The sequence below is a fragment of the Bradysia coprophila genome (assembly GCF_014529535.1).
Source record: "Bradysia coprophila strain Holo2 chromosome X unlocalized genomic scaffold, BU_Bcop_v1 contig_20, whole genome shotgun sequence".
Lineage (NCBI taxonomy): Eukaryota > Metazoa > Arthropoda > Insecta > Diptera > Sciaridae > Bradysia > Bradysia coprophila.
The window spans coordinates 2,006,230-2,026,875 of NW_023503307.1; the positions used below are offsets into that span (position 1 = coordinate 2,006,230).

At 33.6% G+C, this 20,646-nt stretch overlaps 1 protein-coding gene across 9 annotated transcripts in view; it reads left to right on the forward strand.

The window, feature by feature from the left end:
- Positions 1-19,101, forward strand: part of LOC119068856 (serine/threonine-protein kinase tousled-like 2) — a 72,672-nt gene extending 53,571 nt beyond the window's left edge. For 4 of the 9 annotated variants that reach the window (XM_037172682.1, XM_037172683.1, XM_037172686.1 and 1 more), the window contains 5 exons: positions 15,460-16,749; positions 16,821-16,999; positions 17,069-17,467; positions 17,539-17,758; positions 18,513-19,101. In XM_037172682.1, the coding sequence (XP_037028577.1) occupies positions 15,460-16,749; positions 16,821-16,999; positions 17,069-17,467; positions 17,539-17,758; positions 18,513-18,752 (2,328 nt within the window). In that variant the 3' untranslated portion in view covers positions 18,753-19,101. Of the gene's footprint in view, positions 1-13,829; positions 13,873-14,349; positions 14,371-14,580; positions 15,039-15,205; positions 15,342-15,459; positions 16,750-16,820; positions 17,000-17,068; positions 17,468-17,538; positions 17,759-18,512 lie in introns of those variants that run through there. The other 5 variants (XM_037172691.1, XM_037172689.1, XM_037172688.1 and 2 more) reach the window with 5 other exon arrangements.
- Positions 19,102-20,646: the final 1,545 nt, after the last annotated feature.

A 20,646-nucleotide genomic window follows, 5' to 3' on the forward strand; every position in this document is an offset into this window, starting at 1 on the left:
GTGTAACTTAGAGCAATTTTTATTGTCGCTGTTAGTACATTTTTGATTTTTGTACCAGCCCTGTTCAAAATGATCGACTCGTTTTTTAATTTACTGAATTTATAGTTTTCGGCAACGGTAACTTTTAATTGACTTCGGCAATTGCCTAAAATCGATGGTATGTCTACCGTATTTTACGAAAATTTTTATGGTAAAATGGTACACCCGTAATTTGGTACAAGTCGTCCGATGAAGCGTGTATATATATATATAAACAGTTAACAGCAACAAAGAGACAACAAAGAAATTATTTCTACTTGAGCACAGCTTCATTTCATTTCACCAGTGATAGTAGAAAAATCATATATATTCAGAACGCCATTTTGAAATTTGATGAAAATGTTCGGAATATATTTTAATAATAGACTGGCTCTGCTGTATACACTGTATATAACTGCTGTACATCCACTTACATTATAATATGGCTGATAATCGGTTTTCACAATTATATTATTATAGAACATACACATACTGCCATTGTAAAAATAAAGAGAGGATAAGACAACAAAGGAATTTTTAATAAAAAATTCCTTTTCCCCATTCCTTTGTAAGTTTTTCTTTTTTGTAATTTCAATTTCGTTTCATCCAATACAATAGTTTTGTGCGTGAACCATTAAATATTCATTATAACATTCGTTGAGTTGCTGAATCTGTTCTTGGGTTGCCTGTTCCTAAAAATAATTTTTCCATGTCCTAGCCATCAAAGTCAATGACATTGTTTCGTTTCTACTTTCGTTTCGAAATTCCACTTATTAATTTCCAATATGTGTCACAGGGGTGAAACTTAGAACAATTTTTATTGTTGCTGTTCAGCACAATTTTGATTTTTGTACCAGCCCTGTTTGAATGTCGTTCAAATTGAACGACTCGGTTTTCAATTTTTCAAGAAATCGAAATTTAGGCAGCATCGACTTCTGTCAGTCAATTGCCGAAATTCTTTGGTATTTGAAGTCAATTACTATGTTGTAGTGTTACCTGTGTGTGAAGAAGCATATACACATTTTCAGAATTAACACACAAAAAAAACACAACAGCGAAAGAAGAAGTAAACTTTTGTGTAACTCAACCAATTATTATCGATCGCCCTTTATATCCATATATGGCAATTCGGTCTCCATTCTTTGTTCAAAAAAAAAACCACAAGCAGCTACATTTTCGCATCGTAGTCTGATTTTCTTTCATGGCCAAGAGTCAACACCCATATTACCATTTTATCTATAAACTCTCTGTAAAACGTTATATTCCATACATATTTTAGCTGTGTGATACGTATAATATGAAATAAAACCAAATAAATCGAAAAATGTACGTATATTGTATATAAAACGGCATATCCCCCAAGACAAGACGCATGTCTCTTCTTAGTTCAGCTCATTGTAATATACCTAATAAAAACAGAACACTATACACCAATATAATATTACATTTTAGCTGAACAAACTTGTCGAAAAAATATAATTTTTTTTTGTTAATAATATAATTTATCAGAAACAGAAACAAAACTGAAGGAATTACAAAAATAAATGGTGGCTAATCGTAAGCGCAGAGTACGTGTGTGTATTAAGAATTTACAATTACATGTTAAACACTTCTTTATTTAACTCATTCTCTCTGGGTAAGATATTCATTATAACACATTGAAGATCATCATCAAATATCATCATTCTATTAGTTTTCTTCTTCTTTTTTTTAAATAAACAATTCAGTTAGAAGTTATTTCATTTAATTGCATCTGGTCGAAAGTAGCGATACAAACTTTTGTATCTAGCAAATGGTAGCCATTTAGTTGAAAATTGTAACTGTTGGATACAATTGATAGTCGGTACAGTAATATTTTGATTTTATTCATCTTGCGAATACGTCATCTGACTGGTAAATTCACTTACCCAAGTCTGTACAATGACAAATTTGGACGCTTACCTCAACCAAAACATTTTCAGTTCACCATTCACTAAAGATTTAAAAAACAAGGCATCAGAACAGTCGGAGCGTTTGCTGCGACTTAGCCCCGTACAACCCGTAATCCTATTTCGTCCGCAACCATAATACGTCCGTAGCCCTAATAAGCCCTAATAAACCCTAATACGTCTACAACCCTCTAATGCGTCTGTTACCAAAATGCAAGTCAAGTTGGGCATTGTCAAATTTACTGAAACTGTTCATTTTTAAAATTGCGCATAGCGCAATTACGAAAGCCCGTACGAAGTACCTCTCAAATAAAACCAACAATTTACGACATTATTTTAGAAACCCAAAATTTTTTGCCAACTTTCCATTGGGTATTCAATTACCTCTCAAATGAAACAAAAACTAGCAAAATCGGTTGAGATTTACTCGATTTATGTGCAAAAAACACTTAGGGCCGAGTAGCGGCCTTAATACAAGGGCCTAAATTTGAAACTTTTTTCGCCATCAGTCTATTCGGCATTCAATTATCTCTCAAATGAAACAAAAACTAGCAAAATCGGATGAGATTTACTCGATTTATGTGCAAAAAACACTTAGGGCCGAGTAGTGGCCTTAGTCCAAGGGCCCTAATTTGAAACTTTTTTCGTCACGTTCTTTTCGGTATTCAATTACCTTCCATAAAAAACTAAAACTAGCAAAATCGGGTGAGATTTACTCGATATATGTGCAAAAAACACTTAGGGCCGAGTAACGACCTTTGAGCCCTCCCAACAAGCCCACGTTGCATCTTACCCAAAAACAATGTTCAGCAACTTTTTTCTACTCGTCAATACCTTTCATTTGATATATCACAAGCAGCTATTGCGTGCGTATTTCGGTAGATATCGTGGAAAGACTGAAAAACACCTATAGGGCCCTAGCTCTGGAGGGGCCCACCCAACCATGCCCATTTTCGAACTTGACCTTACTTTTGTCGATACCAATCGGGGAAAAAAAGAATTTTGAGAAAAGGTTGTGATTTACTCAAGCTAAAGGGGTCACGGACGGACGGACGGACGGACGGACGGACGGACGGATGGACGGACGGACGGACGGACGGATGGACGGACGGACGGACGGACGGATGGACGGACGGACGGACGGACGGACATTTTTTTTATTGCGGATTCGTCATCTATGAACATAACCAAATGCTTTGCCCTTACTGTCTGCTTCCAATTCGACGTGTTACAAACGGCATATTAATCTTATAAGCCCCCAGTACTTCGTACGGGGCTAAAAATGTTCATTTTCGATTTAGATTCACCATACATGAGTAATATCAAGTAATATATCTAGTACAAGTCGTACTGAAGTAAGTTATATTTTAACTGAATTCTAATTTGTCGATCTTATACCAAGTGTTCATATTTAATTTGAGGGCATTTCAGTCATCAAAAACTATATGTCTACCGCACATAATGTCACATTTTTGCTTCGTTTTTTTTCTCACTTGAATTGTGGTTCTAACGTCAATTGATGGCAATACCTACGCATATTTTCCTATTTTTTCGTTACCTGCTATATACTATAACTGTTGAAATAGTAGCTCGATAAGTATGTTCGTGCGTCCGTCTTCATTGGTTGTTTAAGTGCGGAAAAATTACGGGTTTAAATGCGTTGTATGTAACAATGTTACGTTGATTCGGTGCATTCGTTTCATAGCAAATTTGCACGTCATCGAATTTTTTTTTTCATCCGTTGTGATTGTGCATTTGATGTTGCTAGGGTAGCGTGTACATCACCGATTTCTCTCGCAGAATAATGCACTTGTCTCTGGCGATGTATACCCGTGCCTATGGCTCACTTAATTCAGGTGAGAGTCAATATACTGGTGAATGTCGCAAGAAGGACTCATTAACTATTATAATACAGACAGATAATTGATGCATCCTACGAAAATGCGAGACAAAAGCTTATTCACAATTTAGACAATGAATTGTGTACTTGTCTTTTAAAAGCCTTTAAAAGCTGTCTTGTTACGACTGACATAACGTTAGAATACGATAAAATCATTACTACGAAGTGTATGTCGTGTGTGTCCCAATAAGCGTTTTCCATAGCGAAAAATTTTCCATAATGGTGTATAGACGGTCGGATACCCATATATGTATACAGTCGGTTGTTTTTTTTTTTTGATTAAAGTTTCTCAGCAAAATTTCGGCATCATACAAAAGGATATATACCTCAAACGAATATCTACGCCGTAAAAGGGAAGTGATATGTTGCAAAATGAGGAAATGTTGCAAACATTCGATTTATTGCGCATGTTGGCCTATATGGGGTTTTGTTTCTGCGTTGGTTTTGCTTGATAAACACGAAAAATTTTGGCTATGTAGGAAAATTTTCGCAATAATTTCCCATTTTCGTATACCGTTTTCATAACACCACACTCTGTCATATATGTATGTGTGTGTGTGTTATGTGCATCTATAGATTTTAATTACTTGCTTATGGCAAAGGGGATGCACAAACCGAAGGACCTGCGTCATTACGCAAATGGACTTTTTTTCCATCGAACCGAATGAAAAAAAAAGTTCCCATCATCCTAGTTGTGTTGCATAAATGTTGAGCCATCAATAGCATTGAGTTTCAAAGAGATTCAAATTAATTAATTTTGATTCATGCGCTGTAATTATTGACTATTGTACAATAGAATTTTATACAAAATTTTGTTATGTATGAAACAATACGTTTGTGTAAGTCGAACTACTTTCCAATTTAATGCTATATGCTATATATGTTCCACTCAAACCAATCAACACAAAACTGTCTATTTCGAATTTATATACATTTTTATTTCTAAAAATATACTTCGGTGTCATTTAATATATTAACGAATGAGTCAAGAAATTAGTCGATATTTGTGGTCGAAAAATCTGGTACAAGTGAGCCGTATGTTCGTGTTTAGTTTAATTGTGTTGATTGCGTGTTAAAGTCTCTGGCGAACAAACTAGACTAATTTGAAAGGAATCCTCAACGAGACGTTAGTCGGTTCACATTCTTCTTTGCGTTTTTCTTTTCTTTTCTTTTTTATTATTATAAACCAATTCTTTTAACGAACCTGCAAAGTAATTATATTTTCAATAAAATTATTCTTGGCCGTTATGCTCTGTTGGAACTGAGACCTTGTTTTTAAATTAGTTTTCAGTTAGCATGATCATCCCGAGTCGACATGATGACGTTATTGCTTACTTAACTCATTTACATTTAAAGTTTTAATTTTCCATTTTATTCCTTTTTTTTTAATTTCACTTCATTATCATTCCATGCGCTGGCATTGGGGTGTAGTACGAAAACCTGGTACAAACGACCAGCGCACAATCATTAAATCGATTACTTCATGTGTTTAAAAATAATGCCTAACATTCGATATAAAATTATCTACTTCATCACTGAGCTTATGGCCAAATTTTCACTCTGAAAAATCGATCTTGGAATTTGATCGATCAGTTCTCAATTCCATACATGGTCCATTCGTTCAAAAAAGGAAAAAAGTGAAAATTGTTGTCCACATTACATCGGTTAAGTCTATGACATTTACTAATATACTTTTGCACCTGGTATAACTCATACGAATTTCACTTCTTACAGTTAATTCCAACCAAATTGGCTTCAGATGGTCCACTCATTCAACTTCATGTGTTTACACAAGTTTAGTACTCATTCGCGCGCTGGTAAAATCGTATAAATACGTATCAGACAGTGAGGTTGTATGAGTGGACCAGCTGAAGCAAATCGCGTCACAACTTTTGTTGGGACTAACTGTAACTAACATGTTCTGAAATTTTGTACTTTTCCGCCTGAATTTCGACATAAAACTGTGTGTGATATTTCAATTCTCGGTTTTTTCCTCAACCCTTCTAACTTCTTAGAAGCTGCTTCCATCAAACGCGGAGATTCTGAAACGACAGAACCGTTAAAAATTCTTGGGCAATTTAATTACTCAATGCAGCTCCATTCGGAACATCCATCCGAAACATATTCTTGGCTACGAGATCAGTACGAATAGATACTTAAAGAGTTGCACACCAGGTCCCATTAGAGGACAACGCACTGAGATCATGTGTCTCGTCCAAATTAGTGGAACTAATTTAGGTCTCACAATCACATCATCGAATATAAAGGAAGTGTTCGTTGTTGATTTTTGTCCCTTTCGTTCAAATTTTTCGTCTATTTCCGCTCTGCATCAACAGCTTGTTATTATGTTCAAAAAAACAAATTGCAATTTGAATTTGGCGAAATGTTTTTCAAAACAAAATTTTAATCAATCACTTGGGATCTCTAATACTCATGTCAATCTCAACCGTTTCTGTTGCTAAATGTTAAATGGAAAGTTTATGCATTGTTCAGTTATAGTACTCAAAACTAAAACATCGGCTAATTCAATTTTCGCTAAAATTACTTTCTATGAAATAAAAATAATAAATTGTCTTCGTTTCGGTTTAATTTCTGTTCGAATTCTGGTTTGATTGTATTGTATGTACCACACGTATGGTTATTTCTTTTTGTATGTAAAAATAATTCAAAAAAAATAATTCGTTACTCATGTTGTAACAAACTTTTGTCGACCCACCAAAGTTAATTTTTTCGCGTTAAAATTGGTGTTTTAATTGAATATGTAAGTGTACAATTTTTGTCTATGAGACTGTGAACAGTTACGCATACTCAATTGCAATTAGCTAAACTGCCAGACAGATACAGATCCAAGTCACATGCCATTTTCGCATAAGGTGTGTAACCAGCTAGAAAACGCAACACCGGGTCGACATTTTGCATTCATCTAAGCTAGATGTTTACTTTTCTTTTTGTGTGCGCAATTTTCTCTACCTGGAACGTTATAACAGTCAACCTCTATACAGAAAATGGAGTGCATATGACCTTAAATTTGTGAAAAAAAAAACCAGTCTTTAGCCATTATTTAAAATCGCGCGCGGTCTCTTCTGGCTTATACACATTTGTGTGTTCATAATTTTTTTTATTTTATTTATTTACACACAAAATATAATAATATGTTAACTAACTGCGCTTGTGCTCTCTATACTCTCAGGTCTATACAATGTGGAAGTATCAGATTCAGATTAGGTTTTGTTGAATGTGTTTTTTTTTATTATTATTATTTTCAAGTTGATGGAGACAACAGCAAAAAAAAACGAAACGTCTTATGTGTGTATTTTATATTACGTTACGTTCCATACAGAAATGACTTAGTGTAGGCCGACAAGAAACAAACAATAAAACTGTAATTACTGTTTAAATCGTAAGGTATTAAAAGGTGGATTACATTTTCGATTGACACCATTTAGCTAAATATAGCCACTACTGATGTTATTTTGATTGTCACCGACTGTGATCGAAAAAGAAAGCTTTAATGCTTCGCTGTCACCTGCTTATTTATAATCATAGTTTGATTTTTTGCGAATTTGACTGAAGACAGGGTTTTTAACAAATCATATTAAGGACACTCTATGGCATACGCATAGAGAGAGGAATTTTTTCGATTTCTTCTTCCTCAAATTTCAAACTACCTTTACCACGATCTACTTTGTTTCGAAAAGTTTCCGATCGCTATCGGACCATCGTGTAAATTTTACACATATTCTCCTTTCAACTAGATTCTATAACACAACAAATGAACGTCGAACAACATCGTTAATAAATACATAAAAATTCATTCAGGTAAATAAACTCTGCATTAAATCAAGAAAACATTAAAACATTTTGTCTTGTGTGTTATTTTTCTGCTAAAAGCGACGCATAAAATCAGTGGCTTGGCCATTTTGCATAGGTATTTTACTTTTAGAGAGAAAAAAATCGTTTTTGTTGTTGTGTGGTTTTTTTTCTGTCGTTGAGACGTTTTGTGTACATTACAATTTGTGTGCGAAGTTAGTTCGTTTTAAATAAAATTAGAAATCTTGACGAATCCGTATAACCCACGACCACAACAACCCTCGACTTTATATTTTTTGATGTTCACTTTATCATAAAAATTGTCGTAAAATACTATCGATTTTGGGCAACTGTTGATGTCAATTAAAAAAGTTACTATAACAGAGAATCGTTGTTGCCGAAAACTATAACATTCAGAAAATTTAAAAAAAAAATAAAAAACGAGTCGATCTTTTTTAACGACATTCATCAGGGCTGGCACAAAAATTAAAAATGTACTCAGGCAGCGACAACAAAAATTGTTCCAAGTTACACACCCCTGTGGGTGGATGCTAATACGAAACTTACGTTGAAGACGTACAAACATTGCAACCAATTTTCGTATAACAACAAAACTGAAAGAAGCAAAAATGAAACTTAAATTTTTTTTGTTGTATATTTCCTTCACAATTTAGCCCAAGTTATGACTTTTTTATAGTACCGAAATATACATATATTCTTAGTGGAAAACGCCCTTTAAATATACACGTTGAAAACGACGACGGGCGTTCATTCGATGCGTACATACACCTACTTATAAATAAATGAAATCATTTGATAAGAAAATTAACATTTTTTTTGTTCGTTATTCGTCTTTGTTCGACCTTTTCACCATTACACATTCTATCGCCTCATTGAGCTCGTACTCTCCGTATGATATAATCGACCCAGCAACAGCCACCTTGTAATTTTCTGTATTAAATTTTGCTTTGGGTTAAAGATACTGGAGTATTAGATGAAAAAAAAACATTTTTTTTTCGGTCATATATACTTTTGGTTCCGATAGCATTTAAGTGTGGTACAATTCAGTGATACATATGCTAAGAACCTGAATTAATACAAGACATGCGTCCTTTTTCGTTTACGAGTTGTGTTGTATATTTTTGTAAAAACCCTGGGTATAAATTCATTGGTATGGTTTTTGGGGTGGGATATTTTGTATTATACAATATAAACGTACACACAAATATTATACTCTTACATTGTCGATTTGGAGAGTGTAACCAGGATAGAAAAAAAATAACCTGAATAAGAAAGAAGGGTTAAAATGTGTAAGATTTTACGTCTCCAAAAAATTTTAGCGTTGTATTGTGTGGACGGGAAGTTACATAGGATGAATGCTCACATTAAACATTTGTGCTTAAAAATAGGTCACGATGGTTATACGAGATGATTATTATTATTTTTTCTATTAAAATATTGAATCACATAAACCGTTCACACAGCTAATTTCTGAAAAATTAAATTGAATCGAAAGAAGACGAAAAAAAATTGTTATTTTACCTAAACATCATCCATCATCATCGACCTTGAACAAAGTATATTTTGCTAATATTTGCGATAAATATTTACACAAAAATCCTAAAATATCTATTATAAAAATTGAAAAGGTTAGTTTTTTTCGGAGCTTTTTCTTGTTTCAGTTTTGTTGTATATGGTATGCTACACCGGGCACACTATGTATAAAACAGAGAAAAAGAAAAAAAAAACGTAGTATGACGATTACAATGATGATGATGATGATTGTTAATATTACCAAGTTTATGTAATTTGTATACATGTAACTACATCGCAGAATAAAATCGATAATTTGTTTCTTGCAGTTGAAAAGCTGTATATACTCCAGGGGTGTAACTTAGAACAATTTTTATTGTCGCTGCTTAGAACATTTTTGATTTTTGTACCTGCCCTGTTGAATGTTGTTCAAAAACATCGAATCGTTTTTTAATTTTCTGAATGTTTTAGTTTTCGGCAACAACGATTTTCTGTTATAGTAACTTTTAATTGTCTTCGGCAATTGCCTAAAATCGATGGTATTTTACGACCATTTTTATGGTAAAGTGGTACACCCGTGATATACCTACTTGGAATTTTGTGAAAAATTTATTTATGTGCTGTTGGCACCAGATATTGATTATTTCAATTTTTTTTTTCTTTCGAGCTGCCATTTCAATTCGGATGGAAAAGTACTGTTTAACCGATTGAATTAAGGTTGAAAAAATACAAATATTTTTGTTCCGTTTTCTCAAATCAATTCTCTTTTTTTATTTAGAAGATAGACTAACCTGTTGTTCAAATCGAACGAGATACCGAAAGAAAAATCTTGGTTTACGAGAACGATATTTTTTTTTTTAAATAAAATTTATTTCACCAATTTAACTAATTTATTCATCGACGGTTCTCAGTATAGCCCAATGTTTTTTTGTTGTTGTTTTGGGTTCTTGTTAAAAATTCCACGATTCGAACTGAAATAGATTGAGTTCCTGCTATTGATTCAAGAGGCCAGACGATTATTGATTCGTTTTTTTTTTCTCTCTCTCGAAATTCATGTCGTTCATACCATGACAAAGTAGTAATTATCTATTTACTTTCTGGCTAGGCGTATCAGTCTAACATTATTAATTTTACTGTAAATTCCATTTCTAACACACAACGTATGATTTTCCGTTACAAAGAACTTGTTTGAAGTTCATCACTTTTCCAATTTTAATGACTGAAGACCTCGAATTTAATTAAAGACCAGCTCGAATACCTATGCTGTGCTATATACCAATCAAAATAAGATGTCACCACTGAAAGGGTGGAAAATTTTGACTCGATGATTAGGGGGAAGTATATAGTAGTTTAGTAATAACTGAGACAAAATAAACAAAATTTGACACAAAATCTTTACCTGCTAAAAACTTCATTGAATTCTCGTTTACCTTTGTTCTGTAAGAAGTGTACAAAATGGTAAACTAAAAATTAATTCATCTAACTGACTGATACTGAAGCAAAATACCAAATTCTTGCTGGCTAACACGTTTATTTTTTTGCTTCTTCTTCGAGATGCAACACACATTACCTCATAAGGTATCGATATAACATTTCATCGCTATCTGTGCTAAATAACAATATTTTCTTTTCGCAATGTGTGTAATGTGTTGTTTTTTTTTTTTGCAACGTCGCAAGATCAGTAATTTCGAAATATAATTTTCGCGTTTAGTTGTGCTGGTGTAAAATCGAAAGAAACGAAATACTTGAGAAGTAAATTTCTTGAATTTAATTGTGTACGCTGAATGGTTATTAGATTAATGTGTGTATATAAAAACACACTGTGGCATGACTGTTTGCACAGAGAGGAGGGTATGATACATGCTTTACCTGTGATGTTTTTTTTTATATTAACCTAATCCATTCACTCAAAAAAAGAACACACATCGTGGAAAACCTGTGTGCATTTTTGTACATTTAATCTATAATTAAACTTTTTATTTTATTGATTTTATTTTAACTATCGCGTGTGTTCGGGCAAATATTATCGAAATTTCTAATTCGTTTCAGCTACATACATGTAATGTAAACTAAATTAATTGAAATCAAATTTGTGTTATACTTTATTCATGCGATGATGATGATTATGATGATGATGATGACGATGGTGAAATCATCAAAAAATTAATGATCGTTTTCAGTCGTCGTGTTCAAAACTAAAACTTAAATTTTTTTTCTATTGAATATGATTTGTATTCTGTCGTTTTAATGTATATAATACGTAACTGTACACGAATTTTTGGCCTAAACATACCTAGTTCCTATTTTTACTTTTCACGCATTTGTACAGATGTTTCTGTATACAAAAGACATACAAAGGATAACTTTTGAAGAAGAAAGAAAAAATAATTTTCCGTTGAAATACGAAAAACGTTCCGTTCGGTTATGTTGTGTTACGGTTTTTTCTTTCTTCAATATTTACATTTATACACGAAGGTGATATCTCTCTAAAATTCCACAGTAAATTTGAAATCGTAGGAATATTTTTTCTCTTCTTCTTCTTCAGTCATTATGTCCTCCATTTTTGTTAAAATTCATGTTTGCCTTTTTGGTATGACTCAGAGCTCATTATATTCGAATTCTATTTCAAATGTTTGTTTAAATATTTTTCAAATCGATCTCAATCGGTCGAAGATGGAATGTCTAAGTTTCAGTTAGGACGTTAATCATGAAAAATCCTATTTTCATTCGAATTAGAATTACCATGTCTGCTAGGAACCCTCTCCCAGGAAGCGCAAGGAGAATAACAAAGTATTCTTTAATCAATGTGCCAATATTTTTTGGCTATCAACAACTCAAAACTTAATTTAGAACCTTGCTTAGGGAAAACATGTCACAATGAGCATTCTAATGAAAAAAATTTCATTTAACTCGTGATAACAGTCTAGCTCTCATTTATCCTGTCTAATTCCAGCGCTTGCCTCCGGCTCGAGCTACAAATCGGACTCGAAATGCATTTTCTTCCGTTTTAACCATAATATACTTTAAGCGAATTCTACCTCCCAGTTTCATAATCTTTTTTTTTTCTCGTTCAAAAAAAAAAGTCTGTCATCACTAGATAACACTTTGATACCAGCCTCAGTGATATCCAGCAATATCGTCATTGAGATGTTATTGTATGTTCCGTTAGTATAAGTGCATCTTATCGTGTCACATACACAAAACTACTTGAAAATATACAAAAACGACATATAACCAATGACTATGATGTTTTCTGATCAATATTATGCACCGAATGCGGTTGTGTCGAAAATTTCCCTTATTCATAGTCGTCGTCGTTGAGCAAAAAAGTTTAATTCTTCTCAGACAGTTCTTGTACAAAAACTAACGTTGCACTAATAAATTCTCTCTCTCTACATGTAACAATATTTCCGCTGCGATCCAAATTCGTATTCCATTCAATAATCTTAAGTTGTCGGTATATATTTTCCATCTTGCCATACAATTCCACCAACCCAACGAAAACCAAAATATCAACTCACAGCCATTGAAAAAAAAAACATTTCTCACATCAAAATCGGACAAAAATCGTAATCAACATTCAACATCTCACAGAGCAACAAACTGTTCCAACACCCAACTTGTTTAAGTTATTATACATGCATACACAAACCCGAGCATAGGTATGTATAACGCGTTTTGTGATATGGTTTTACGGTAGACACGAACCGAATCGTCGATTTTGCTAAAAGCAACACAGAAAAAAAAATCTTTTTTCTTCAATCGCTACTCGTTACACATATATATCCCAGTTCAACCATTTAACCAAAATCCATATTATTATTCAACGATAAAATGCCGAACACCATACCTCTTCTACCGCTCTGTGTCTGTAAAATATAAACGAAAATTATATATCCTCAAACATATTATGCAGCCCCTACAACACACAATTGTCCGCCATTTTGAATCAATTAAACTTTTCTTTGACTCAAAAAATAAATAATTTTTATATAAAAAATTTTATTTAAGCTTTTGTCTAATTAGTTCATAATTTATTTATCAATTTCCCATAAAAAAAACTAATTTCGACGTCAGTATTAGTACACAGTCATCCAAACTATTCATAGCTATTTTCAAAGTGTTTGTGTGTATTCAATTTTTTTTTGTTTTATTATTGTTTTAAACAACACACACCGAAAACAAAAATTAAAAAAAATTAAATGGTGTAATGCTTGACTTAATGCAATGCCATATCATGTCGTTGCCGTTTTATCGTATTATTTATTATTAGGTGTAAGCACATATATATACCTACGCAATCGGAGAGTAAAAAGAGATTAGAGTATTTTCTTTGGGAAATAGCTCAAGTGACGTCACAGCCATGTACAGTGGTGTGTGTGTAAATGAATGTTTTTAATGGTTTGCATTTTGTAAATGATACGAAAAGAGATGATTATAAAATTGCTTCATAAAATATGTTATATATGCGCATCATCGAACCACGTGGTCGATGTACGTGTGTGGGTTTGATATTTTGTATATAAAGTGAGAGCGATTTACTACTCTCTCTCTCTCCCTCTCAATTCCATTATCTCTCTCTTAATTCCACTTCTCAATCATTTGTAGTAGAGAAAAAAAGACTGAGAAAAAGGCCTTGAAGAATTTGGTTATGGAAACAGGTTTCATGTTATAAATTTTAAGGTAGGTTAACAATCCCTTATCTATTAGAGCCGATTACAAATTTCTCTAAATAAAATTATTTCGTTATATTAATTGACAAAAAGCACTAATTTTTACTGTGTCTGTGCTAATTACTGACGTTAATTAAATTCAAATTTTTACCTGTCAAATTTGATGGCTAAAGGTTAAATGTGACCAGATGTCAAGTTTTATTGCCACTGATTAAATCGAGAGCATGCACATATATACATATTTGTATTCCGAACCACTACCAGCAAAGTCTCTTTGTTGTGTGAATTTAAATGCCTTTCTTGCACATGTATTTGTGCGTTTCCCACACACAGACAAAGGCGCGCGCTTATCTCAGTAATTTTGATAGTTGAATCGACCTTAGTATTGGTAAGACATTTAGTTTTGTGTGTATGGTAGTCATCCATGAACCGAATTGTGGTGCGGTTTTAGTCACTACCGTCAAAACAATTCTATCTGTCACTTTAGTTTATCAATGGCTGCGCCTTGGTATAGTATTGGGTTTTTGTATGTCGCTCAGTTATGTGATGGATTAGATTGTTCTCTGTTGGGTGAAATGCCGGTTTCGCTTCTCCATTTACTATGTATTAGTGATTCGGAGAATATGTCGTTATGTTTTGTGTGCCTCTTTTATTGAAGAACTTTAATTTCAATTTATGTCTTCACGGTGTATAAGAGTAACCATATAATACCGAGATGAGAAAAAAAAAAACAATAAACGATGAGTGAATTTCTGTTACGAAAATTACTTCTTTTTTCTGTACGTTCTGCTGTCGTTTCGTCGATTTGTTAGCCAGGAGAGAGATTCGAAATTCCTCGTCTAGGGTTTTGAATTTGTGTTTTATTCAATGTAGTTTCAGTCGTTGTAGAATCGTCATTTTTTGCGTAAGTGTGTGAGGATTTTATACTACCAGAGCATATGGTTGGAAAAGAGTGTCCACAGAGACTTTGTTGCATGAAGATTTTCTGAGTGTGACTATGTGTGCGCCTTGTGTATTAATACTTTTTCGAATAAAATATTTCATTTTATTCATATCCATTTTTTTTGGATAAAAAATTAGATTTTTCGGTACTAAATCGCTTTGAAAATCGGCTATGTCCGTTGATCAGTGAAAATGCTAAAATCGAATAAACATTCGAAAAGTTAATCGAATTTGGTGAGTCAATTTTATCAACTGAAGTTGTAAGATTTTATACTTCATCGCCAGAGTTGAGTTTTTTTTTCTTTCGCTGAGCTTGAGAATACAATTTGTATACGATGGGTTCAATTGTGTTCTTATACGTCTTATATACACAATTCATTCGCCATTTTGTTTGTATTTGCGTATATTCTGTGGCTCTTGTGTAAAAAATCGTTTATTTGCAAGTAGAAAGTGTCGTCTGTGTCGTCCATATTGAATTAAATGGTTCACTTTAATGTGTACGAGAGTACATAATGTTGAAAATATGTGAAGAAATTTGTTAGTTTGTTTTTTACCACTCAAGTCATATTTGAATTTCATATTTTAATAATTAATTGCGAATGTCTTTTATGATTGAAATGAATTAATTTTTTCTTTTCTTTAATTTGCATTACAGATGTCCGCCGGAACTCAACTTCAACTGCAGATGGCACCTCAGACAACTGTAGTTCAAGGTGGCCAACAGACAACAGTACATAACCAGGACTCGAATATGAGCACTGGATCCTCCCACAGTGATAAGGAGGTAGAGTCTGCTGGAACGCCAGATAAACTTCCCCGTACACCATCCGAACCAAGATCCGGAAAACGGAAACGAAAAGTAGATGACAGTAGTGGGCCTGGCGGAGGAACACCGGGACCGGGAACTGGAAATGGTGGCAGTGGCATACCACACATTGTTCAAAATAACAAAGGACCTAGAGTAACAATACCATCGAATGATGGCAAGAAAATACAAATTAACGATTACTTTAAACATACACCGAGTACTCCAATACGACAACATAGCACTACAACTGGTGCCAAATCACCTAGTTCACAACATGGATTTCCTATGTTTCCACCTAGTCCTCAGCCACCATTGGCAGTCAACCCAGAATTCTTTAAGAATCGAAACACTTCCAATATTGTTCCTTCACCCATTCAAACGATGCCACCGTGTCAGCCCCCACCACTACCGCCACAACCAGCTCCGGTTAAAGTGTCTGCATCAACGCAGACCGACTTATCATACCTAGAAATACAAGAACGTGATTCAGAATATGAGTTGAGTAAAACGAAAGTGGACGAACTGTCTCGGTCGTCGGAAGAACAAAAAGGACAAATCAGTGCTCATCAAAAAGTGATCGAACAGCATAAAAATCATATTAATAAGTGTATAGATGTAGTTAAAAAATTGCTGAAAGAGAAAAGCAATATAGAAAAGAAGGAGGCGAGACAAAAGTGTATGCAAAATAGGTTAAGATTAGGGCAATTTGTAACACAACGTGTTGGTGCAACGTTCCAAGAGAACTGGACGGATGGCTATGCGTTTCAAGAGTTGACGCGACGACAAGAAGAAATTTCGGCTGAGCGTGAAGAGATCGATCGCCAAAAGAAACTTTTGATGAAAAAGCGACCGTCGAATGCGGAAACTGGACGCAAACGAAACAACTTGACTGGAGGAACTCAGAGCGGTTCGTCCACATCTAATTTACATAATGGCAGTGACGCAACGTTTTTGAAGCCGGATCCAGTATCCGGCGGCTATACGATGCAAGAATATTACGAGTGTGACGAGATCCTTAAATTACGGCAAAATGCGCTTAAAAAGGAAGATGCTGATTTACAGTTAGAAACGGAAAAGTTGGAACGGGAGCGAAATCTACACATTAGAGAATTGAAACGAATTCATAATGAAGATCAAGTAAGTCCGAAATTACACCCATGACGCTAACGACAGTGCTAACACTTATTTTTCTTCTCCTTCTTTTTCAGTCCCGATTCAACAACCATCCGGTTCTGAACGAACGGTATCTATTGCTTATGTTGTTAGGTAAAGGTGGATTTTCCGAAGTTCACAAAGCGTTTGACTTAAAAGAACAACGATATGTGGCATGCAAGGTTCATCAGCTCAATAAAGATTGGAAAGAGGATAAGAAAGCCAACTACATTAAGTGAGTGTTTGACTGTTTATACATTCGCCGAACCATAGATTTTAATTGATCAATTTCCGCTTGAAATAGGCATGCCCTCCGAGAATACAACATCCATAAAGCACTGGATCATCCCCGAGTGGTCAAACTTTATGATGTCTTCGAAATAGACGCAAACTCATTTTGCACAGTTCTAGAATATTGTGATGGACATGATTTAGATTTCTATTTAAAGCAGCACAAGACAATACCGGAACGGGAGGCTAGATCCATAATAATGCAAGTCGTGTCGGCGCTTAAATATCTCAACGAAATCAAACCACCAGTCATACATTACGATCTAAAGCCGGGCAATCTTTTGCTAACTGAAGGCAATGTATGCGGCGAAATTAAAATCACAGATTTCGGTCTGTCGAAAGTGATGGACGAAGAGAATTACAATCCGGATCATGGTATGGATCTAACGTCACAAGGCGCTGGAACATATTGGTAAGCTTTGAAAATGCCATTTCTCATTCGATGAACACATTCATAATTGGTGCTCTTCTGCTATTTCGTAGGTACCTACCACCGGAATGTTTTGTTGTCGGCAAGAATCCGCCAAAAATATCATCCAAAGTGGATGTGTGGAGCGTAGGAGTAATATTTTATCAATGTCTTTATGGCAAGAAACCATTTGGACACAATCAATCTCAAGCAACAATTTTAGAAGAGAACACCATTCTTAAAGCTACTGAAGTTCAATTTTCAAATAAGCCAACGGTATCCAATGAAGCTAAGGTAAGTTGTTAAAATACTAAGAGGTTTTAGTGCGGTTACAGTTGACATGTGTTTTTGTGTTTGGAATGCAATTCGCCCTCGGAAAATCGATTTCATTGAACTGAGGATCGAACTAGTTTTGATGTGAAATAGTTTTGAATAACAAGTGACCTCGGATAGAAATTACCGCCAGAGAAAGTGTTAGGAGAAATATTTGCATTGAAATTAATTGGTTCACATTTCCGGGATTGTACAACGAATTTGGAACGGGAAGAATTTGACGAAACTAAGATGAATGAGAGATGGTTGCAATTCTTGTGATTAGAATTAAATAGGATTTTTGAGCAAATTGTTCACATTTTCTCAAGTTTCATGAAGCACCGTAACATTAATCCCATTTTCTTCGTTACAAATCGTAATCAGTCACACCTTTGTTTGCAACAAAATAGAATTTCAATGCCAACGGTTTTGAGTTCAATATTTAGTGTTAAGACACTGACAGTCCTACTCTTTTTCTCACTCTCGCTGGTATTAATCCGATGACGAATTACGACGTTCCGCTAGTTAATTCATCTAACAGGGAAATTAATGATCGAGAATCACAAGCACACAGTCTTAGTGATAAAGTTTCGACTTTGCATATTGTTTAGCAGGGCGGTAAATGGTCTAACGTAAATCATCTTAAAGGCCCCAAGGAGCCATAATTTACGATAAATGCTTCTCCATTCAGAAGGTTTTTTTCTAATAAGTTTCTCGTTTCGTTTCCATTCGCCAGAGTTTCATTCGCGGTTGTTTAGCATATCGCAAAGAGGACCGAATGGATGTGTTTGCATTGGCGCGCCATGAATATTTACAGCCGCCAGTACCAAAGAACAGTCGACAAATCCAACAGCAGCAGCAACAACAGCAGCAACAGTCTAGCATATCATCACAAGGTGGTAGTACACAGCAAGCACAACAAGCCGCATTTTCGACCGGACTCTTTGGTAACATGAACCAGTCCAGTTCCTCCTAGCTATCCTTATAGCGTTCAAATTCTTAGACTTAAATATTTCCGGTTTTTTAGTGATAAAAAACATAATAATTTTAGCATCATAAGATTTAGACTTGAGATAAAGAAGAAGGAGAAGAAGAAGAAGTAAACAATGATGGAATAATGAACAGGAAATAAAAAATAATAATGTAGGGGGAAGGGGAACAGGATATAAAAAAGAGTAATAAGAAACGGAAATAGAAGCAAACAACAAAGATACACGAAAAAAAAATGTTTTCGAGTAAAACGAAAGGATACAGAACAACAAGAATTCTACTACACAATTCATTTGTATTGTCAACATAACAGAAAATTATACAAAAAACTGAAACAAAAATTCTTTGTTTATACTTGGAAAAGAATGGATCTTGAAAATTGTTAAACTTCAAACTTTTTTTTGTTTTTATTTTTATAAATAAAGACTTTTTTCCTTTTGTTCTTTACAGTTGGGTTTCTATTTCGATTAATTTATTATTTTTTTACGTTTATGATGGAAAAACTAAAATAGAAAGTGCGCGAAAAACGACGATAAAAATGATTGTGGTGTACGTGTGTGATATAAAACAAAAAAAAGAGAAGAAAAACATAAACAATTCAATAAAACTAAAAAAAAACGAAATTGAAGTGTGAGAAATCAAAAAAAAATAAATTTAAGCCTACTACTCTATGAAAAGTAAAAGAAAACAACATGAAACATAAATTTAAAAAATGAAGAAAAAACATACACAAGGAATATAAAATAAATAAAAAAATAATTTAAAAGAAGAAGAAGAAAACTATATAAACAATAGCTAAGTTTATTTAAAAAAAGGAAAAATAAAAAAAAAATGAAATTAAAAATTAAACAAAAAAAAGAAAGAAACAAGAACCTACAGACCAGCTCTGAAAAGAGGTGTGTGATGCTATTATATCGAAAATTGTGGTGTGAATGAGCGAGGATGAAAAACTGGAAAAAAACAAATATTGAAAGAGAAAAAAGGTGAGATGACATATAGACAGACAGCAATAGAATTATTTATATATATATAAACGGACGACATATATATAAATAGTATTAACAAAAAAAAACTTATAAATAAAAATGGAAAAAAAGAAAATGAAAAAATTTGAGTTTTTTTTAAAACAAAAAATAATTTTTTTTTTGATTTGTTGAATTTTTTTAATGAAAAAAAATATAGTTGTTATTGCTGTTTGATGGATGGGAAGATGTATATTTTGAAATGGATTTTTTTTCGTTCGTTTTTCATTTTCAATTTTTCTTTTCGTTCGTTTTTTTTTATCACATAAAAAACATCAGGGATATTCTCGACCCGAGTTCAATTTTTTATACCCGAGTAGAAAATATAAAATTTTGACAGAACTCGCTCAGTAATTTGATAATATTTACCACCAAACTATCGTCGGATCTTGATTTTATTGATGAATTCTGTAGAGCTGATGTCTCCGAAACTAGAAACAGTGAGCTGGAAAAAATTATTCGTATTTGTAAATAGTTATTGACAATTAAAACTGTGCTCTCATGTCATTGCACGGGAGTACGTGTTCGACGTTCAATGTTTTTTGTTGTTATCCAATAGCGCTACATTTTGGTGAATAATTTTTTCCAGCTCTATGTCTTTAGCATCAGAGACATCAGCTTTACTGATTTCATAAATGGTGGTAAACGATGGTGGTAATTATTGTCAATTTACTAAACCGTTCATCGATACATAATTACCAGTTATGTCAAAATTTTATTCTTTATATTTTAGACTCGAGTATAAAAAACTAAACTCGGGTTGGGAATATCCTTATATTTTTTCTCTTCTTTATATTTTTAAATTATTTGTCTCCATCGAATTTACTTAAAAAAGAATGAAATTAAATATTAAAAGAA